General features: G+C 44.3%; 1 protein-coding gene across 2 annotated transcripts in view; it reads right to left on the bottom strand.

Annotated features, from left to right (window-relative positions):
• MAP2K4 (mitogen-activated protein kinase kinase 4) overlaps positions 1–23,957 on the bottom strand; it is a 66,354-nt gene that overhangs the window by 23,569 nt on the left and 18,828 nt on the right. Inside the window, exons 2-4 of one of the 2 annotated variants that reach the window (XM_066332138.1) lie at positions 16,610–16,712; positions 5,935–6,030; positions 232–406 (exon numbers count right to left, since the gene is read on the bottom strand). In XM_066332138.1, the coding sequence (XP_066188235.1) occupies positions 232–406; positions 5,935–6,030; positions 16,610–16,712 (374 nt within the window). The remainder of the gene's footprint in view (positions 1–231; positions 407–5,934; positions 6,031–16,609; positions 16,713–23,957) is intronic. The other variant, XM_066332139.1, reaches the window with a different exon arrangement.

The following is a 23,957-nucleotide window of genomic DNA, read 5'->3' as shown; positions in this document are numbered from 1 at the left end:
AGAACAGCAGGTTCCTGACAGACATTTTGAAAAGGGCATAGCAATTAGGAGAACTTCACAAATCACCTGAAAACATGCCCATTATACACTGAATTTTCAGCAAACAGCAGCCTTTACACCAGAAATAAATAGAACAGAGCAGTAAATGGGTGCTAGATGGAAGAACCTTAATTCTCCATCACACTGCATCCCAACGACTGAAGTACAAATGTAAGGATGGGCATCACCTACTTTAACTGCCATAATTTGCCCACTTGGTTTGTGGACCATTTTGTTGACAGAACCATAAGCGCCTCGTCCAATTTCTCCAAGGTCTTTCAAGTCCTCTGCTGTAAAATCCCAATGTTGCTCAGGGGAAATCTTCAATTTTCCTGATGATTCAATGCTGTGTGTTCTCAGTCTCTCTCTGTCAAAAATATTGGGAAGCAATTTTTCCACATTTTAAATAGTCTTTAAATGTCTCTTTTCAGCACTTGATAAACATTAGAAGAGAGGGGTTCACAAAGCTACAGCAACAATCTGACTCCACAAAGGGTTCTGGTTGGGGTGGGGGGTAGAGGGGTGAGGGAAAATGTTTAATCAAAAATGACATACACTTGCCCACAGCTTCAATTAAGGATAAGTTTCTCCAGCTGCAGCATAAAATTCAATATGTCTCATAGAGTCATTCTAAGCGCTCATTTACACAGTTCTTTCTACTCTGCACAAAATACATCAGGCTGTGAGCAGGATCTGGTAACATGCAGCACCAAGAGCCTGAAGAGTACTCCCAGCCCCATTTCCCCAAAGCTCCTGCTGCTCTACACCACCACATCCCAGCACCTGCCTCCCTTCCAGCTGGGATTCTATCAGTACAGGCAAAGTTCTTCTGGGTGAGCCAGTGAGACTTTAGGAAAAGTTTGCCCTTAATAGAAAACTGCAATTTAAAAAGAAAATAACCCCAAACCCCCCAAATCCAATACATTTAGATAATAATTTAATTTACCCAAAACCAAATAAAGAGCCAATAATTTATAAAAACCAAGACAAGCTCTTACTGACGTATGAAAACAAAATCTGCCTGTTCAGGTGTGTCTTCACCAAGCACCTAAATTAACTTCCTCAGGCAAACCCTGCTCCTACTGAAGCCACCAGGATTTGCCCGGGTAAGGAGTAGATGAATGTCCAAAATTTGTGAACAGAGAGTTCAAAGATGCCCTCAATGGCTCATTCACATGCAGCAATGCTACCATTGAATTAGCAGGAAATGCACGAGTATTTGCAACACTTTTCATCTTAAAATACCATGCAAAATTTCAGTTTTTCATTAGTTAGTTAGCTGATTCACACTTCTTGAGTCATAAAGTAAGCCAAAAGCCCACATTTTCCACTTTCAAGATGCATTAAGAACAATGCAGACAGTTCCCACTGCAGAGTACACTGATCTCACATGGATTTTAAGGCACACAAGTACTTGTGACCACCCTGTGTACAGGACAGATCTATCAAATTCAGTGGATATTTCATCCAGCCCCCACTTGCCTGTGCAGGCTCTGGCCCAAGGAGCAGAACACACATGGAGAATTTGACCAAACACATGGAGCTTACTGAGTTTATCAGCCGAGGAATGAACAGGTCACAGCTGATTCCACACTGATAAATCCCATGTTGGTCACCAGCAGCTGCAAACACCACCCAGCTGGGGACCCAACCATGACAGGGTTTTATTGGGATCCCAGGTTTTGAGGGCAAAAGGCCAACTGACTGGAGCAGCTACAGTTCAAATGGCTTCCTCTGCTGCACTTTGGGTTAGTGCTGCTACATTTGGAGCAGCTGCATGTCCTGAACCCTTGACCTGTTTGATGAAAGAGTTTGGGAGCAGCTCTTCTCCCCACTGCTAGGCTGTGTCTGCCATGGTGTTTCCTGCTCTCTAACCTGCCCAGCTCAAGATTTCGATCTGCTCTTCCCTACAGTGCCCCTACACCGCATTTAGGGATAATTTGGGAAACCACCTGATAGTGCTACAACACACCACAGGTGGGATGGATGCCATCTCAAGAGCTTCTGTGCATAACAAACCCTGATTTCAGTGGGGTTCTCCATGGAAACTGCTAACTAAAAAGAAAGGAATGAAAAAAAAAAAAAAAAAAAAAAGGGCAGCAAAATGACAAAAAGAAAAGAACAGAGGAAAAAAGAAATGGAAAAAAAGTGAAAAGAAACATGACCTCCACATGTGCCAAGCGTCTCACAGACAGCTTCTGTTGGGAGCTCCTGTACTGGTTTCTGTCTAACTGCTGCACCATCCTGTTTTGTCAGTGCCATAAAAATAGTTCTCATTTTGAGGGAGGAAGGGAGGTGAGAAGCACCATGCCAAGGAAACACAGACAAACAGGCATTTCCTGCCTCACCTCCTGCCAGCTGGTGGGCACAAAGGAGCATGATCTTTGGGAGCTAAATCCTATTCAAAAAAAGCAGAGGAAAAACAGCAGAGAGGTGAAATGCTGAGTTTTCACTGACTGAGCTACTTTTTTAGCTCTTGTTTGAAAAAACATTTCATATCAAAGTTCTTACAGTGTTTAAAAAAATTAAACATCGATGTAATTTATTCAAATAAGCAACTAAACCCTTCTCCTCTCTTCCCTCTGTTTTTCAGACTAGGAAACTTTGCCTTCCTGACCCTACACCAGAAGAGAAAGCGAATTGGAATTCATTATTCCCCTGTCACACACAAGCAGCCTGTGTGTCCCCAGCTGTGGTGTGAAAGCGGATCTGGGCCATTGTTCCCCAGCTGCAGGATGGTGCCTCGGGCTGCCGGGAAGAAGGTGGGAGCTGGGGAATACACCGAGGGCTCTGCAGCTCTCCAGGGGTTTGGATTGAGACAGACCATTACCATCCATCCCCAAACCCTCCCATCTTGGAGCTTGGCTTCATTTCCATTATGTATTTATGATGCCATCTGCCTTGTCTCACAACCACGTCTCCTGCTTAGCTCTTCTCAAATACCCAGGGAAATGGTCAAATAACCAAATTACCAGTTTGACAGAGTGACAGATACTTCAGTAGAGGTTTTGCTCATTTAGCTGATTTGCCATATGCAAGTGGGGTAGTTTTCCTTTAAGCAGTATGGCCCCACCTCAAGAATCATAACTGGAATGCAATAATTGCTTTCAATATCAAAAAAACTACACTTTTTATCAGGAACTTTTCAGTGTAAATCAAAATTCTAAGGGACTCCCATGCCAAGAAAGCAACTCAAAATGCAAATCTAGAACATGGTGAAATTTTTGATGTAAATCTGAGGCAATAAAAAGTAGATCATCAGTGCAGGACATCTATCTGTATGTTTGCACTGCTGCAGATGTATGAGAACAGAAATCCATACGGTGGACATGCCTCCAAAAGCAAAAAAGCCTGCCTAAACCCTGCACTACATGCTGGTGCTCTGAATACTACAGCAGGCTCCTTCAGAGAACAGCAGGACAAGCACACAGCCTAGGGTATAGTGAAGGCAAAAAGTAGTTATTGCTCAGTCCCTGGGATAAGTGCACCTCAGAATTTGCACAGAAATCAGCAGATCTGTGCCTTTTCTTACCATTTTGTTTTTAATCTGTGCAATCCAATCTTCTCTAAGGCTGGGAGTGTTGGGCAAAATTGGACATATATTCTCCAAATGCCCAGGATGTGTAAAGATGGACCTGTGGGGCCTTAAATAATATACAATTTAAAAATATAATATAAATAGTTGAAGTGAGCTAGACACTCTTCAAAACAGTTAAAAGCAGCATTTCCAAAAGCACCTTAGAATGACTACAGCTCCTGACAACTCATCCAGGGCTTGAGCTTCCAACTCCCCATCTTGCCTTTGAAAACTTTTGAAAAGCAAAGAAAAAAGAGGCTGAAGAGGTGGCTGCGATCCTTGCACTTGAAAGGCACCAATGTGTTGGTCTCACTGCAGATGGTTACTATGCTTGTCACAGCAGTTATCCCAGGGATTAGGAGCACCAACAAGACAACAACTCCTCCAAACAGTTGTCCTTTGTCAGAGCTGTGTCCAGCTTGGCAGGAGGCAGGCGGGCGCTGGCGCCAGGCACCGCCGGGCCCGGCACGGCCACGAGGCTGCTCACCACAAGCCGCACAGCTGGACATGCATGGAAAAGTCTGTGATAGCCAGAGCACCCCAAAATCTCCTGTGGGGACCCACGGAGACCTTGGGAAGCTCCCAGACAGGCTGTGAAAGTTCCCTGAGCCCTGCGGAAAACAACCAACTGCAGGGAGGTCACAACTTTTAAAAACAAGTGTTTTCTTGGCATGAAAAAGAAGGATTATTGAAAGAAGCAGAGAAAAGGTGGTGGGGGTTTTTTTAAGCAAAATAGAAAGTCAAGAGACATGAAGCAAAGCCAAAAAGATACTGTAGGTAGCTGCCTATCTCCTCTGTTTCACTTTGCTCAGAGCTCTGCAGGACTCAAAGAAGACCAAAAGTTGACATATTCAATGGTACAGCTGACATGAATAAAATCTGCAGAAGCAATAAGATCCAAGCAAACCAGCTGCGCTTCCCAAGCCTGCCTGGTGCTGGATTCTGCTCAGAAGCCTCATTACAGCTCCTATTTTCACTGGGGTTAATGAGAATATATTCTACTTCTCCACAGGTTTGGTAAAAAGGCTGACATTTTAAGAACTGATTTGTGGTCCATCAGCCAAAGCTAAAGTGTAAATCCGAACAAAAAAGCTTCTAGGCAAACTGCAGGGTTCAAATGACACTGTGCAACTTCAGAGTACAAACATGATTTAGGACTGTGGCTGACACGTTCCTACCAAGACTCTCAGACAGCTTGGAGAGGTTTTACAGAGCTTTGTTTCTTCTATCTCAAAGTCTGTGTCATTTCTAAAACCGTATTCAGACCCTGCAGGGCAATTCTAATACCGTATCAACCCTAGTTTGAATTTCACTAGAAAAAGTCTCCAGAAGAAATGTTCCATGGTGTTTTTTCTTCCCTAGAGGGATGGAAATGTTGGTGCTGTCACAAAGTTTTTGGATCCTCAAAAGAAGAAATTTTTGCTTTCCATAAACAAACAGCATGCTTGCAAGAGGGGCAGAACTAATTTCTGTTTGCTCTGATCCATGTAAGCTGTCCTGAGGCTTCATTTAGGAACAGATTCCTAGACATGAAGAAGAGATACAGAAAATGTGGCAAAGGAAGGAAATAGTTTTGCACCTGTGACTTACCCAAACTAAAGCAAAGCACATTTGCTCCCTTTCCTTGTGACCAAAAGGCTGAAATTCTCCCTAGCACTGCTGTGGCCCTTTATGCTCCTCCAAAACATTAAAATAAAGATAAGAACAAAAAGTGGAAGATGTCTCAGCCCAGTACATGCTAAAGGCTGCTAAGAGTCTCCCTGGCTTCAATGGGGCTCGGCTAAGGCTTTTAAAACGTCAATATTTTGTATTAAACTCCCCTGGTAAAATACTGAGTTACAATGGATTTTAATTATCCCTACACCCTGACATGGAGGAAACCTCTCCAGCCACCATGGTCAAGACTGAGCTGAATTTAACTGAGCACATTGATCTCAAACTCATTTTTACTCAGCCATGAGCCAGACTGCAGAACATTCACTGAACCCACCATTGCTGGGATTTCAAAGCTTAAACTGGAAAGAACTTCAGGATAATACTAGAAAACTCTCAGCTAATTAATTTAAGCAACCCTTCTGAGAATGCTGGTGCTTTTTATTTCCTCTCCTGAGAGAGAACAGCAAACAGAGACACGAGCACAGCCAGAAGAATCAACAAAATAACCTCAATACAGACCATAAATAATTTGTAAAATCATTATTACACAGCAATCACCCGATGGAATGACACTATTTCTGAGACAATTTCATTACTTTAAGAGATGCCATTTTTGCAGGATGGAGAAGAGTTGACAATGGCTAACAGACAGGAAAGCTTACTGTAGCCTGCTGGAAAGTTTCTGGATGAGGTCCGCTTCTCTCCTTTTGAAACTGAACGGGACAATGTGATTACTACCCAGGGTTGCTTGTGTGTCACTTCAGCCAGGAAAAGTTGTGGAAATGACAGGAAAACATGGTGCTGTTATCACATGACACAATAACGTACAACACAATACTCAGCTAAGTCACACAGCCCACTGAGCACTCAGTGGCACAAATCACAGCCAGACCTTTTTCTTCCAATTTCCACCAAAGCAACCTCCCCTCCTTGGGGGCAAAGCAGCACCCGATGATTTGAACTCATTTTAACATATTAAGTCATAAGCAATTTGTTTTCTTAAAGCAATGAGCATTCTTATTTCCAACTGGTATTACTACTACAGTTAGAAGCATGCATTATTAACTTATTAGCCAAATACCTGTATGTCAGTGACATGCTACTTCCCTCGAGGCACATTGACCATCCCTACTCTGCTTTTCTTGTGCTAAGGAAGATCTTACTAAAAACTTTTTTTCCCTTAAAAAAATTAAAAATCGAGCTTCCATCCTGAATCCACCAATCTAGGACTGGTGGTCTCTCCCAGGTGGGCTTGCCATTCATCAGATCCCCTCTCCCAAGTAAGTCTGAATGAATTGAACAACTACATCCTTACTTATTCCCTCCAGAGCCCTACAACTGACAAGAGTTAATCACCACTCTGCACTTTGAGACTTCTCCAGGAACAAAAATCATATTCTGGATCTCAGAGTCCCTCAAGCAGTCCAGCTCTAGAAATCTTTCTCAACGTGAGGACCTGTTATCTCAGAGCAAAGGAGGAGGTTGGGTGAGATGGGCTTCTGCTAAATGTGGAGAACAAGCCCTGGATCCTTGCACCACTGACCACCGCAGCCATGGACACAGGGCCAGTAAAGGAACCAGGGGCTCTGCTCAGCTCCTTGTGGGAACCACCTGAGAGGGCCAGACAATGAACACTGCTAATTCAACGATAAGAAATGGTTTAGTTTCAAATACTCTAAAGAAGCGATTTTTCTAATTTAAACCTCTGTAGGACAAAAAAAAAAAAAAATTACAACCAAAGTCGGGAAAAGTCCAACTTCTCTTTTGGGATTTAAAAAGAAATACAGCCAAACAACATCCCACAAACTTTGGGCTGCATCATAGCCTGAAATAACCTGAAATTCACTGCCAAGAATGCACCTGGTCATGTATTTCTTTCTGTGGCAGACAAGGACAGATGGGAGACAAAGAAAGCACCTGACTGCAAGACAGAGACTGCTTATTCAGAAATACAGCTACTTCAGTGTGGTGACCAAAAGAGCTCATAACAAGACCAAGTAGACCAAATTTGACTTTTATTTAAAATGTCCCTTCTTTAAGACAAAAGACTTGTGCCGACCATGTGAAGATTCCCAGGCTCCAGTAGTGAGGTGAGGTTTTCCAGGCTGGGCTCCTCCGCGATGGCTGCTAGGGCATGGTGCTCTCACTGACCTTTCAGAGCCAAGAGCTGTAAGCTCCACAAGGATGCTCACAGAAAACTAAGGGTGCTGTAAGGAGCTAAATCAATGTTCCTAGACAACCACCTTTCCCCTTTTTCACTGGTGTAAAATACCCACCTCTCTGATGTTCTCATCAGAGAGAAAAGAACACAAGCTGCCTTATAGCAAAGCCCTTGTGATCCTCAGAGATGACAACCACCTTCACACTGCTTGGAGCAAGAGAGATCAGAAACCATCACTTCCAACTGATCCACACTTGTCTCTGCAAAGGCGCCACTTACACCAGGCATGAAGGACCATTTGCCCACATGGATTTACTCCAAGCTTATCTGAGGAAAGAAAGAATTAGAAGAGTCTCAACAAAGAAGAGTGTTCAGTGTTGTCATAATCCACTGGAGAAATGGCTTGGCCATTTAGATTTAGGTTGGGTATCAGGAAAATTTTCTTCTCCCAGAGGGTGATGCAGGACTGAACAGGCGACCTAGGGAATGGCCACAGCCCTAAGGCCGCCAGAGCTCAAGGAACATTTGGACAACACTCCCAAGCAGAGGGCAAGATTCTTTGCAGGGTACAGGGCCAGGAGACTCAATGATCCTTGTGGGTCCTTTCCAACTCAGTATGTACTAAGATTTTAGGATTTGCTCTCTCTTCACTGAAGTTTCCCAAAATGGAAAGGTGTTTGTGGTATGAGGCAAGAGGATCCACAGGTATCAAGGATGTCTGTAGTTCTCACAGACACAATACACAGCAAACTAAGACAATTGAAGTCTCTTTTAGAAGCCTGTTCCCCAAACAAGCTGAACAGCAAAACCATTTCAATCCCACGGGCCAACTCCCATCTCCATCCTGTCCACCACAAGGTACTTTTCCATGACCACTCTGTTCAACAGCTGATCTTCCTGGGTGCATCCTGTCCATTCAGACTCAATGTCCTCCACAGCATAAGCTGGAAGTCACTCATTTTTGTGCAAAGAATGAGAACAGAAGTTGTCAACAAAGACCCGTGGGGTTGATGCAGTCTCTGAATCTGAAGACTCTTCTCTCTCTATTCACCAGTCCTCGATGTGTACAGAAGATAAAAGCAATGACTGATTCCTTCAGTTTGAACCCACAAAGCAGAAGAGTTGACTCACTTTTCTGTAGCCAGGGGAAAACAAAAGACATTTTCCTACGAGGTGGTGATTAAAGTCTGAAGAGATAAAGGATGTGCCTGTCCTGCTCTGATGAAACGTGGGATCCCAAGTACACAGAGCAGCAATGAGCAGAGTTTATTCTGAGAGCTGGTTTAAAGGGGCTTCCTGCAGGAATGTGGTTTTCCATCTGTAGTCAGAGGGTTGGAGTCCAATCAGATACAAACTGTGGTGGTCCATGCCTGATCATTTCAGATTAACAGTGACACTGACAGCCCCTCAGGGTCAGAGCCCAGCTCCAGACAGCAGAGACACAGGCACCAAGCTCAGCCCAATGCATAAGCCATGTTCTACTTTGCCACATGTAAATAATTACTGAACAAGATATTTATCAAAAAAAATTGGTAGAGACCAAACCTGTGTGTGCACACAAATATATTTATACACATGTATTCAGAGATGTTACACGTAACATTCCACTTCATCCCATTTTCCTCTCCAAACACCAGCACGTTCTGCATAGGAAGCCAGCAGATATTGTGCTTGCCCAAAGAGGGAGGAACATGGGAATATCAGGGTCTCTTCAGCCTGAGGACTCCATCCATGTGCCAGGACATCAGTCCCTAAGACATACAGGATGTGAGGATTGGACAACTATGGTCTCATTGACCTTGGATCCAAAAAAAAAAAAGCTCCCATGCTCTCAGGCAGTTTGGAAAGATAAGCAAAAACATCTCCTGCTCCATAGAAAAATTTAAATGGTGATCAATTCCATGTGATGGGTTTTCAGAGCCTGCCTTACAAACGGATGAGCTCAGACACAGCGATGCCCAATGTTCCCTCCTGGACAGGACAGCAGCAATGCACTCAGCTCAAAGGATCCCTGGGACACTCTGGGATGCAGGAAACACACAGCTGGCTTGGGATCATTTTGAACCAAAAGCTCAAATCCCAAGCACTGCTCATGGCAGGAGGGAGAAAGGGAGAAATTTTAGCAGCTTCTGGCTGTCAAATGGAATTCTGGATCTTACCTGCACCTCTTAACCATAAAAAGTTACTGGTGAATAATTGATCAGACTCAATTAAATACTTGGAGATGGCATCACATCTCACCTTCTCTACAAAACATGAAATGTGAGTTTTAGAACAGCTTACAGAATTTTCAAGATAAAATGGTAAAAGGACAAACAGGCCAATCCTAAAATATTCTGAGAATACAACAGATCCAGATGCTACTTATTGAAAAGTCCAGTATGAATGTAGATGTGGTCTCCTACTTTCTCATGAGCCCTACAGAGAAGACTGAGGTATTTTGGTGTCCTGAAAGCTTTGAAAATCTCCACACACCACGATTTATAACCAGTTTTCCTAGAGCATGTACACAACTGTCCTTGTGGGTAGATGGCAGCACCTCAAAATAAAGGCAAGGAAAAAAGGGGAGAAATTTTTGCTTCTGGTAACCCAACGGCATGAAGGCAAGAGCTGATACCAACTCAAACTCCTGGACCTACTTTCCCTGCTTTGGAACAAACACTGCAGCAGTTACATCTTGGTGTGAGTTCTGCAGCTGTGCCAGGAGCAGACATGTCCCTTGGATGTGTGAATAGGGCTGCAGCTCAAGAGTTCCCAGGGTCTGTTGCACACTGATGGGACAGCTCTGCTCCTGCCAGACCCAGCACTACCTCAAAACCATCAGGACACAACCAGAGGAATTACATAAACCCAGAATTCTTAAACCACACCGAATCTTCCTTAGCTTGAAGCCCTGAACTGCTTTCAAAGAAAGACAGCACCATCCTTCATCTCATGCACAGCAAGTAGAATGGGGGAAATTCCAATTCTTCATGGCCAAGACAACAGACATCCCTAAATCGTCTTCCTCAGCAGACTACACAAGGTATTATCAAAGCACTGACAATGTATTCAGGTTTATAAACCTGTGCTTTTGGAATCAAACTGACTAAGCAAGGAAAATGGTCACCTCCGGCTCTCCTTCAGGCTCTGGAGCATGACAGGTACCCCCAAAGCAGCAGCTTGGTATTGCACATGCTGCAAATACTGGGCTTTTGCCATAAGCATGGATGGAGTCAAGGATGGTGCTTTGAGTGTGTCTCAGAGAAGGACCTGGCCAACCACAGGTCACCCATGGAGCCATGTCACTGGATGAAGGGGAGGCAACACAGCTCACCAAAAGCCAGGCATGAGAAGGAAAGTCTATAGGAAACTCCTATCCAAGGGAGACAACCCCAGCTTTGCTCCTCTGTCCAGACACTTGTGTTCCAGCAGGCCACACTGATGGTGATTTCACGCTGAATGAAGTCAAGTTCAGTTTGAAAATGAACATTTCCAGCTCACTGCTCTACCCTTCTCATTCCCACTGATCCAGAATGCTTCATCCCCTCTCTACAACATTCATATCAGTACAAAAAGTCTGGTAGTCAACTCAGAACTACTACCCTTGAGTGACTTACCCCAGACACCACCTTAGTGTCCCCAGAAAAGTGAGGACAACACTATTAAAAATACCTTTAGAGGTAACACAGCTCTGTCACTATTCCATCCCACCTTCTTTTCCCCAACATGCCGTGGAAAAGAGCCCTGAAGAGGCAGCCCAAGCATCAGCCATCACACCTTGAATAAAGAAATGCAAGACATTCATGCCTTGGTGTGTGAGACATCTGTGTCCCAGCTCAGTGGCCAAGGATGACAGTGTTGCCATGAGGGCTCACGGGGACAGAAGCCTCCAGCCTCTCCCACTCTGGACAACCCCATGCTTCTGCCACCACGGCTCCTGGGCCACCCCAGGACACCCAGCTGCTGTCCCTGTCTGGGCAGAACAGGCCAGGTCTCAGAGCTTTGGAAGGTGACTTGCCACCATCACCATCCTCTCACCCATCACTGCTGTTCCCATCATGGAGGGGACAGGTCTACCCCAAGCCCTGGGTGGAGGTCTTGTTATGCATCACACTGAGAGGGTCAAGGCTGCGAGGTCCAAATTCTACCCCCAAATGAGCAGCTCTGACCATGGCTGTGTGCACAAGGACCAGGACAGCAGCTCCCAACCATGCCCAGATGGGACAGGTAACACCTGTGGACCATAGATCAGAGATCCCTGTTGAACTCTCTATCACAAGTTTCTGGTCTAACTTCTGCCTCTTCTAAAAGACAGCATGTCCCAGTTTCCCATCCACAGGATGGGGAATACAGAGATTTGTGCAACAATTTATAATTTGCACAGCTCAATCACTGAAAACTGTGAAGCACTTGGAACCCACAGGAGTCAGGTCATTAGATAACATCAGGCTGGATTTGATTTAGACACCCAAGGGTGACTCACTACTTTGCAGAAGTTCTGAGGAGCCCAGGTCCCTGCAGGGGACAGGAAGGCAGGTGCTCAGCACCCTTGAAAAATTCATGTGGATTAGCTGAATAGAGATACACAAGGTCCAAATTTTGGTTCCTGACATAGAAGGCCTGAAGTCAGAAGCGGGGTGCTGGATATCAAGCCCTTACAGAAAGAAGAGAACAGTCCTACTAGGGCAGTGAAGCTCCAAGGGATGTGGAAGCTGCTAGAGAAATTTAATTTGGAAGCTACAGACAGCAAAAAGCTCCTTCACAGAGAGGATTTGCACTTCAGAAATACCAAAACGTAGAAAATTTAAAAAAGAGAAAAAAACGGACCTTAAAGCAGCACACTCAGTGAAAATCTCACATTGACTCTGGCAGCACCTTCTCTGACACAGTGATCTACTTAAAGCCAGAGATACTTCAGTGTGTTACAGACCACATCATCTCTGTCATGCAGAGATCACTGGCCAATTGAACTTGTAAACTCTTGGAAAGAAGAAGGAGGTTAAATACAAGGTAAAATTCATCAATTTGAAAAAAATGCTCCTGAAAAAATTACAGAAGAGACATTGTTCCAACACTGAACCATCAATGATGTTTGTATGAAAAGTGAAAGCCTGGTTACCATAGGCTCCCTCAAACACTGAGATGTCTCTGCTGAGGCCTCGGAGGTTTCATTTTAGTTGTGCTGACTTGAAAATACAAGTGATTACATCCAGATTCCACAATTTTCAGGAAGCAGGACAGATTCAGTCACAGAAAAAAAGATCAAATTCTTGGTACCTTTGACTCTGAATTCTGCCTCCAAGGCTTCCAAGCAGCCTGAAACTCCCTGCCACAGGAAGGCATCATACAGCAAAAAGGTAAAACAAATAACTAATAATAAAGACGTGAAATGACAGTTACAGAAATGAGGGAGACAGAGAAATATTTACGGGAAAATTCACACCAGTGGTAGGGAACATGTAAGTTTAGGATATTCCCCTTTGGGGTTTAAGTCTTGGGTTTTTTGTTTTTTTTTTTTTTTAAAATGACAGGAACTCTGTCAGGTTACATCCTAAAGAACTCCACCAGCTGCAGGTTATGCAGCTACAGAGCCTGACCCCACATGCCAGAAGGGTATGGGAAAGTCTAAAACGAGATTAAAAGAGCAACAGACACCTCAGAGAGGCTTTGGAACGGCCAGAAAAAAAACCTTACCAGGAATAACAGTCCCTGAACTATACAGAAAAAAAGAACACAGCCAAGTCTGACATGTAACTGGACCTACATTGGCTTTTGAAGAATCCAGCCCTGACAGTTCAGTAGAACATTCAACACACTCTTGGGGCAGCGCTCTGGAAAAGCATGTGATTCTCCCAGGTGTCAGAAGGAGAAGCTCCACAGACAGCAGTTCTGGAAAGCTTAAGTTCCAATAAATCCATGAAGATGCTTACAAGCTATAGGGAGACTGTGGAGTTCAACTGGACACCAAACATTTCAAACATCAAGTTTGTACACTAAGAGAGATTAGTTCATTTTGTCACCTTTCCAGGTGAAACTGCAATGCTCTGGTACTCAGGTTGTCAAGAGGTGGCAACTCTGAGAGTTGAGAGACTTCCCAGCCAGCAGGCAGAACACTCAAGATGCTGCATGCTGTCAACCAGATGCCAAACAACATTCTCTGTGCTTGCCCATTTCCTAGCAGGTAATCCAAAATCCTCTAAGTCTACATCCAGGTATCCCTGCACAAGAACACAAAGCTTTCCAGAAAACCAAAAATCTACAGCCAAATTGTTTCCATCATGGTTTCAAGAGCAATGAGCAGCACAGCCCAGCCAGAAATCCTACCATGCACAACCACAGTCACACCTCACCACATCACTCCTGTTAGTGTGATCTGAATCTCCTTTCAGCAAAGGCAACCAGCTGCAAGCAGCTCTGCAAAGCTTCCATATAGATAACGGAGTAATCTAATTTTGTTTGTGACCTAAATCCTACTTGGACGCAGGACAGATGAGGTAAAAGGTGGGATGCTTTCCAGTTGGTATAATGGGTTAGAATTTGAAGAGCTCACCCTAACCATGGCTTGTGTCCTCCAGCCTCTGCAACGTCTGCTGCAGGGAAAACAAAGTTAGCAGCTGTTAATCTGGTCTAAGTGACAAAGTCAGACTGAATTCACAAGAGACATGGGCTAACCTGACAGGTCTCCACAGCCTCGACTGCTCCCCAGCCTGCACAGTACTGTAATCTGACCAGGCATCAGCCATCAATAAAACTCTTACCTCTTCTCTAGACTGCATTCTTTCAAGGATGAATTATATTTCCCAACTACTGTCTATAATTCAGGCTCTATTCTGCCCTACCCTGTACAGGTCATGTGTGAAATTATGTTTACAACGGTGCTGGATGCCCTACAGACAGGCAGGAAACATATCATGCTTACATGAAAATCTCTTTGCACTTCTTGAGAAAATTTGGTGGCAGCAGCTCCAGCTGAACCAAACAAGACACACCTCCTTCATCACATGCATCCAGAGAACCAGAATGGATCTTCCTTCCAAACCCCTGCCTTGCTTTCTGCTGCTCAACACACCATCTTAGGCAGAAGCAACAGGACACCCTTGATTGGTGGATCCAAACCACAGAACCCCAAATTTCATGTGAAAAATTAACCTCCCTGTATCTTCAGACCCACCCATCTGGACCAAGAGGGCCTGTCCAGGACAAACCCCAGAAGCGTGGAGCCAGTGTTCATTTTGGGAGAACAGCCAAGCTGTTCAGCTCCACCAGGCTGAGAAGTGGCTTGGTGAACAGAAACACACTTGCATCAGGAACACGTCTGGGCGAGGAGGTCTGAAATATCCAGTTCAAATTCAAAGTCTAGGAAAGGTTTCTAAGCCTCCTGAGGAAAAAGTCATCCCAGCATGTCAGGGAAGAAGGCAGGAGATGGAGATACACCAGCTGTGAGACACTTGACAGAAGTGTGCAACCAGAAGATGTCAACACTGCTTTTGAGGAACAGCCTCTGCTACGGACACATAAAGGACACAAGGACTATTTGCTGCATCCAAGCTCAGCCAGCCTCACCACAGAGAAAGCAACCAAGCTAACAGCATCTATGTCTTTCAAACAGAAACGGAAATGATGGGTTGCAGCCTCCCAAGAAAGCTTTAGCACAGACACATCGCCATCAATTCTAGCACTTGAACTGCTATCATATCCAACCCAAAACACCTGCAAGCCTTCAGACCTAGTAACACCATTAACCAGCCCAATCCCTGTCAACAACTGCAACTCCCACCGAGTTGCAGCAGCTGCACCTGCCTTGGACAGTGTTGACAATCACTTGCACAAACATGAAACTTAAAATGTCACAGACTAACAACAAAAGCTCTTCTGTGCTAGACAGGAGCCACTGTGACTTCCAGTGAGTCCAAGACAGAAATTTGCACAGATAAACACAGAAAAGTCAAATCCCTATAGATGGCTGATGGTGGGGACTCACTAGCTGAGACTAAGTCCTTTATTTAATGGACTAAGAAGGTCAGAGAGATCAAAGAGCCCCAGAAAGGGTTCTGCAGAAAAACTTTTTAAGAGTTTTATGATGTGATGAGAGACAAAAAGTAAATATCTAAATGTGAGCTCTATAACCAGTAGTAATACACTGTTTCAGAAAGGAGAGAGAAGGAAAGAGGAGGATTTGCTGGACAAGTCACTCAAGATTTTAAAAATCATCTAAAGTACTCTATGAAATTTCTCTATATTGCAATTACCATCAATAACTCATCAGAAACATGTTCCTAACTTGATAAAAGCTTGTTTGAAAATCCCCAGCATAAAGAAGCTCCCAGGAACAGAGCCCAGCAGGTATGTCCTTTGGAAGCAGAAGGCGCTGAGCTCCAGGAGAGAGGCAGTGACATGCAGAGCCAAGCAGGAGCAGTCTATGACAGGGACACTCCAGAGAGCCCAGGCAGCAGGGAGCTGCAGGTGCAGCTTCTGAGACTTGACACTGAGAAAACTCCCGAGACCTTAGAGAAGAAAAATGTGGGACATCTTTTGTATGCTTGCTTCATCTGCCACAGGGACCAGCTGCAGAGCAGCACTGTCCAGCTAGATTGGTGGATCTGAGGATACAAAGCTGATCTTTTTGGTGTTGATGTATCCTGGTATTTACTAGAGTCAGGAACAGCTCTGTGCCACACTTTCTCTCTGACTTTGGACAGGGATATCCTGGGGCTAAACTGCCTAGAAAACTCACTGAGACCTAATTTTTGCATAACTCCCCTAACACCTCCCTGTTGCAAGAATGATAATCCTCAACCTTTGTCTGTTTTAGTGCTGAAAACAATTCTATCACAGTTATGGCTTTCACAAGTAACACAGAAAAATTAAATTCTAACAAAAAGTAATAGACTGATTAAAGAGATAGGAAAACAACAGTGACTTGATCTAGACATTAATTATAGATCATCTAGCATTATCAGCTACCATATTCAATTCAATCAATTCTGGAAGGCATTAGCTCCAGTGTGAACCAAGAAGATCCCAATTTAACCTTTTCTTTAATTCTGGAAAAAATCTTTTACAGTGACTCAAACTGAGAGATTTAAACAATCTACAAACAACTGGACTAATCAAACTGCATTTAACTAACATTGAGTGTTGGCTAATTCATTTCAAAGTTGTTCCACTAGTTGTGCCATTGGCTTTATACTCACATGTGTGGATTTTGGAAAGGAACTCCAGAAGTATTTAGAGTAAATCTTGCTGTGGACTTGAAAGGTGGATTTGCAAAATTTAACTTCAGCGCTTTGCGTTTACCTGGGAGACAACGAACATAAAGTAAACTTTTTGTCAGCACAAAATATTGAGAGCATCTGGAAATAAACAGGAAAAAAAAATAACATATTGTAAGAAAAGGATTTTACATTTTATAACATTAGCAAATCACAGCTTGTGTTAGGACACAGGGATGGTGACACAGAGTCAGCTCTCATACCAAGGTCTTCCCCAGCTCATTCCAAGGCAGTTGCCAAAACAAGGCATCCACAGCACCTCCTGTGACAGCTGGAGCACCTGGATTTCCTGCCAGGGCTCCAGCAACCCCAGAACCTCCAACCCCAGGGCTGAGCATCCTCCATGTACACCCATGGGGCACAGAGGCCCAACCTGCCAGGCACAGCCTGGGCACACCACCAGACCTGGAGGGATGGCACTGAAGAGGGAAAAGGCACCTTGGGATGTCTTTTATGTGACACTCCAAGCACAGGATGGCTGCTGGAGTTCCTCACTCTCCTCAGGCTAGCAGCAAATAGAGATACCCAGGCTTGAGGGAGGATGGATATCTGTGCACTCCTTCTGCCAAGTGAGCTGCCAAGCAGAAAGTATCTGAGGTGATCAGGAAAACTGTGCAGCCAAACGAAGAAGTGGGAAACACAGAATAAATAAATAGTAGTGTGTGGGAGGGGTCCTGGCCACTGTGCCAGCCACTAGTTTTGTATTTTCCACCGAAGCTGAGATGACCGGCTCAAGCAACAGCAGGATAGGGAGTAAAAAGCCACTTTTCCCTTCCCAGTCCTCCCATTGGGTACAGAAGACCCTGTCTTGTTCCCATTTGCCCACAGGAAACCTGCACTCCTTCACACCAAAACACCTGAAATGAGGCCTCTTCTCCCCCTCACCTTCCCAGGAGCCCACAACTTCCCACTGCCTGGGTGGATGGCTTTGGGGTGGAAAGGTCATTAAAGATTAACTCATCCCAACCCCTGCCATGGGCAGGGATGCTTCCCACTAGGTCAGGTTGATCAAAGCCCTATCCAACCTAACTTTGAATGATGAGACAACCACAGCTTCTCTGGGCAGCCTGTGGCTCACCACTCGCACTGTAACAACCCATTTCAAGGTGACACTGAGGACACTCAGCCAGCACAGACCCAGAGCTCTTTCTACCTCGTGTCTGTCCCTTGAGCAGAGCATCAGCTGAGGGCAGGTGTGCAGCAACAAGGAACCAGAGGGTTCTGTGAGGTCACAACACCACATCATGGCCTGAAGGACCTCTCACATCTCTTCTGACTGCTTCCCTGAAGGCATCTCCCCCCTCACACTGAGCAAAACCAGACAGAATTCATGACTGCAAAGGTCTGGAGGAATGTGTAGAGAATGGCCACACAGCCCCTCACTCGCCAGTCCCCTCACAGCAGCACAAATCTGCCATCAGATAGGATCCAGGGATTTCTGTTATCCTTTGACTCTGTTTCATTCACTTCTGAAACCTCAGTCCTCCATCAAGGGCAGTTACATTGTGTTCTAAGGTTTTCCCTTTCTCACAGCAATGTTTATACAGCTCAGGAGAACATGGGACTTGAAGTGGCCCAAGAATAAAATTGTCACAATTAACTAGAAACTCTCATCAGAAAATCTCCTCACAGCCTGCTCCTATTATTACTATTCATAAACTTTATACACCAACTTTTGCTCCTTACTGAGGCACAGAACACTTTGTAACACAGTTAAATATTGGTCTATTGATTTCAAGCGCAGTAGGTTTCTAAGGGTTGCTTCAATTATATCAATCTACAATCTGAAGCTGGATTTTCAACAAATCCAACAAACACAGAAGCTTAGGCTGCCCCTGGGAAGCAAACAGGATGGTTTGTTTCTGCTCAGCTGATGAACAAGGAATGTGACCGGGAAAAACGAACATCCTGAGAAATGCCAGGAATTTCCATCCAGCACAGATCACATGGAACTGTACTTTCCATGTAAGTGAAACAACCGACTCAAATGAAGCAAAGTATGAAGAGAGCCAAAGCAAACTGTGTTCCCCAGCAGCCTTCCATAGCTTCAGTTGTGGACTCCAAACCTTGAGTTTCATCCTAAACAAGACTTTTGACTCCACATCTCTGTTCCTTGCAGACACATCATTCTAACTGGAGCAGAAGAGCCTCTTTAGATGCAGGAATTATGCTAGGCACAGGTTCATTACAGACCATCCTGCCTCACTACAACAAGGAGACTTGGGGGTTGTGGTGCTTCTGGAATTCACTGATGCCCATCACCACCAAGGCTGAGTGACCAAAACTGCCAGAAAGTATGCTACAGAAATATCCAACCTATATAAATTGTCTTTTAAAGGTTCTGCTAACTTTACACATAATTCCAATCATTAACCATTTTAACATCTACTACTCTTGAGAAGTTTTACACTCAAGATTATGGGACAGAGAATGATTTGGAAGAAACCAAAACTAACTCTGCAATAGATAACTTTTTCACAAATTAGGGTAATCTCAAAACCAGACCTGAAATTATGAAGCTTCTTGACTTACAATCTTCCCAATTGGCTACTGGGTTTTTTCAGCTGCATGTTACTGGTTATACCAAGTCCAGACCACATTTGAAAGCAGGATGGCCTGGACTTTGGCTGAGCAGAAGTGGCAAGTATTACGTTACATTTCGAGGGAATCTAAACAGGATTGTATCGTACATCAGGCTGCTCTCCAAGAAGAAAAAGACAGCCAAAATAACTTTCTGGTTGTAAATAAGTTAATCTACTCATAAAGATAGCAATATTTATTACAAATCATCCCAATCTTAAAGTAGTAGTGGTGGTGCTGTCCTCAAAATTTTTGAAAGGATATCATCATTCTACCACCAGGCCTGTGAATTGAACTGAGCTCCAGGGGTGATGCCTTCTATCCCCAAATGCACAGCCCTTGGAATTTCATAGATCACAGCCAAAACACTGGGAAAAGCACCTACAGAACAGCCCCAGAAAAATTCAGGCTCATAGCAGCCCTTGTTCCTTGCTGCACTGGTGAATGGGTGCTAAGCCAAGGACAGAATTATTTATGTGCTGCTATCCGTCACCAGAATTAATCCAAGCACTTGGCTCTGCAGTAAAGTTCTCATCACTGTGAGGCCCCTTTACCACCACCACAGCCAACCAGCCTTCAAACAACAAGAAACAGCTGTCTAGCAGGTCACATGCAGGCCAGAAGTATTCCTCCAGAGTTAGACTGTGTACTACTATTTTTACTTCATCTAGGACATCTATGATTTACAGAATCACAAAACCATTAAGGCTGGAAAGACCTCTAAGATCACCAAGTCCAACCATGTCCCCAGCACCACCCCCTTGTTCACCATCAAACCATGGCCTCAAGCACCACATCCAAATGCTTTTGCACTTCCAGGGATGGAACTCCACCACCTCCCTGGGCAGCCCCTTCCAATGCTTGACAGCTGAAGATTTCGCTAATATCCAATCTAAACCTCTCCTGGCACAGCTTGAGGCCATTCCCTCTCCTCCTGTCCCTGTGAGCAGAGCCTGACCCCCTCCTTCTGTTCAGGGAGTTGTGCAGAGCCAGAAAGTCCCTCTGAGCCTACTCTTCTCCAGGGTGAGCCCTTTTTCCAGCTCCCTCAGCCACTCCTGGGGCTCCAGACCATTCCCCAGCTCCATTCCCTTCCCTGGGCATGCTCCAGCCCCTCAAAGTTTGCCTTGTCATGAGGGATTCAAGGTGCCTCAGCAGTGCCCAGCACAGAGGGATTGTCACTGTCCTGGTCTTGCTGGACACACTGTGGCTGGCACAGGCTACCCTTGGCCATTTCTTCAAGCCTCTAAGCCACCAGCTGTTGGGGAAAGCAATGTTAACTTCTTCCTAGAACTTCCTCACCACCATGCCACATGCCACCCCTCAAAAGCACTGTTTACCATGTTCAGGTTACACAGAACAAAATGCTCCCTTTTCAAGCAGTAAGATTTTCAAAACAGCAGTAGTTTAATAGATTTTTCCAAAGGTTTCTATCTTGCAAGGGTACAAACTGACCCTTGTCAAAATGTTTTCCAACCATTTCAACTCTTCAAGATCAACCTCTTGCTGCTACAGCCTGAGCACAGGTCACAGTGTTCAAGTGAGTCACAGTGCACAAGTAAATACTCTCTCTGGTCAGATGCTGAAGTCAGTCTGTTTGTGGACTGATGATACACCAGGAATCAAACCTGCACTCTCCTTCCTTACTGTTACCAGGAAAAAAATGAAAGAGATACAACCACAGAAACACAAACTGTGACAGCAAACAGCAGGAAGAAAAGTCAATGGATCCGTAATGAACTGTGAAATCTTTTCACCTCTCCCTTCTAATATTAAAACACATCAACAAAACGACAGAGGAAATGGGGAAGAATGGATTATTTACTTCCATTTGGAAAGAGCTGAATGCTTGAGGTCATTTTCTTAATAGAAAACTATCAGTTCTGATTTCTTCCAAGGTAATTTTAAGCAAAGCTAGTGCAAACTCTAACGTGAGACAGGAAAAAAACCCAAAAACAACACAGATCTCTGCTCTTCCAACAGCTTTAAATAACCAAACTGCTGTATCTTGTCTGCTAACAAAATGCTTGCTTTGATGTAGAGACAGCAAAGAACATTTACCTGCAGTCAGAGCTGCAGCCCCACAGTTGCTGACATCCTGAATGCTCCCAGGATTTCCAGCTGGTTATTCCTGCTGCTGCTAGCACAGCTCTGCCTGCCCACAGACCCTTCCAACCTATCATCTTGCACTTATATTTCCTCCCTTTCCAGTCTTGCTCATGGATCTACTCCAACATCAGCTCAACTAATTTGAGATTAAAGCAGGTGTCCAGTCTTACATTCAAGATAAACTATTTTTCAAGAAAAAACTACTCAAATTTTGAAACAAAACCCTGAAGAACTTTAGCATATCACGCAGATCTGTTTGAGGAGTCTAGATGAAACAAGAGGCCTGGGGTTTGACTGATTAGTTTTAAGAGCTGCAGGTATGGAAATTCACTTTAAAGGGTACAAATATTTTCAGTTCATCTGTCTGTTACTGACATTTTTAGTCCTTCAATTTCGTATAATCTGAGAGTCAGCATTCAAATCTGAAATGATGATTTTGCACAGCAGGAGTAAGCTAAGTACACTCATTTTTAGGAGTCACCTCATTAGAAAGAGGATTCAGCCATAATTCATCCACAGCCCCAAATGTGCTTTCAACTAGGGAGTACCAACATCCAAGCCTAGAGCAGCCAGGACTTTGAGAGGATTACTGGCCACTGCCTTCATGAACACACGCCATGGCAAAACAATCATACTACACAATATTTTAATGAGACATCTGCATGATTTGGGGCTGAGAGGCGGCTCACAGCTGCACCAGCACACACCCACCTCAGTGACTGGCAATGCAGGAGACAGGCTACATCCAACAGCACTTCCAGCATCTATAAATACCTTCACCACAATACCTGGTAAAGTAGGTTAAGCTTAGAAGGCAAGAAATTGCAATCGGATTAACATTAGTTCCCTTAGACTGGAAACTCCCAGAAGCAAAACCTGAGAATGAAGCTCTGGACACTGTAAAAGCTAATAACCTTTAATATTATCCCTGATGCTACCCTGCATGGGAACACCCCTTGTATAAATAGGGTTAAAGCTCCCTGCCCAGAGGAGAGTGCAGCACTCAGGTCAGACAGCAGCTTCCAGCCCAAACTGGGGTTCAGGCAATTTCCACCTGGAGAGCAGCATTTAACACACAGTCACAGTCCAGTGCCAAGCCTGGTGAAACACTGCTGCAGAGAACCTGCAGGGTTCAATCGTCCACACGGGAGGTGCTGCCAGACCAGGAGTCTGTGTCTGCTCTCACAGCAGCACTTTGCTTCACCCAAAATATTCCTGCAACCTGTGCCTGATGCAGCCATGACATAACCCTGCAGAACTGAGCCTGTCATGAGCAGGTGTCAGAAACAAAGGGTGACACTGCCCTGGGAAATTTATTGTGCAGCACCTGGAGCCTCTCCTGTTGAACAACAGCAATAAATTATGCAAAGGGCCATGCCAGGTACTTTTTCAGTCTGAAACAGTACAGAAACAATTATTAAATATACCACAAGAAGGAGGACTGGGGAGGGAACTTGGTTGATTTTATTACTTTTTGTTGTTAGGAGCTTATACTCAGACTAAGAGCAAGAGAAAAAAATCTGCCCCTGAGATCTTTGCTTAAGGTCAGTGGAAAGGATTTAGTTTCTTTGGATAAAGCAACAAGCATGTTTCCATCATCCCTCTGGATACCTTAGGCCAGCAAAGTGGCAATGCCAATCACAGCCTGCATCCCACTGGCTCCAATAAACACCCTGGACCCAGGCACCAGACTGAATCCTCCAGTCACAGAATCATAGAATAAGAAATCCTCCAGAGGCAGGGAGTAAGAATAGTTACATGCTGCCTGTCACTGACTAGTTAAAATAACTAGAAGGAATAAGCTGAGAATGCGTGTGTGAAAATGTTCATGCTACACTAACATGCACAAATAAAATGCTGAATATAGTGAGGAGACTCCTACTGGAGTGGGCTTTCAACAGACCTCAGACTCTCCTGGGGAGGGATAATGCTCTGACTGGGCTGCTTTTCCACTTGACCACTATTTCCACAAGAGATAATCCCTTTGTGCAATGCAAGCACAGCCAATCTTCATGTCTGAATCCAAAACTCTGTAATATACAGTTGGTTTTTCTTCCAAATACTACCAGCCTACATCCATGCATAACTAAAACCACACCAAGCCAAGTTTTCAAGTTTGGATCTGCTTCATATGAACTGGTCTCTTGCTTGTCAGTGCCCATGTGTGCTGTTCTCCCAAACATCTGATCAGTGTCTTCACAGCCTTAGAGAGGAACTGAGCCCTTCTGAAAACCTGGTCTCAGCTGCAAGGTTCTTTTTGCACTGTTACACTGGGAAAGATTTTGATCTGGATCTTAAGAACACCTTGGAATAGATGGTCCCAATGGGCATTTTTGCTTAGTTCTGCTGAATTGTAATGAAGGTATGTAGAGTTGCTTGAGCAAGAAATTAAATCACAAGTCTACAGGGTATATAAAGCTTTTAGTTGTCTTTGAAAGCATTCAGATAACTTTTATACACTAAATCCAAGGCAATTTTGTGCTAAGCTTTAGAACTTGTATCTGTAGATAGATCTATCTGATCTATTTTTTTACTTCCCCAATCTGGATTTCAGAAAAAGATGTTCTAATCCCAGGGGTAAGGG

This window comes from Sylvia atricapilla, chromosome 18 (genome assembly GCF_009819655.1).
Source record: "Sylvia atricapilla isolate bSylAtr1 chromosome 18, bSylAtr1.pri, whole genome shotgun sequence".
NCBI lineage: Eukaryota > Metazoa > Chordata > Aves > Passeriformes > Sylviidae > Sylvia > Sylvia atricapilla.
The sequence above is the reverse complement of the archived record's forward strand: the minus strand, read 5'-3'. Positions and strand labels throughout refer to the sequence as shown.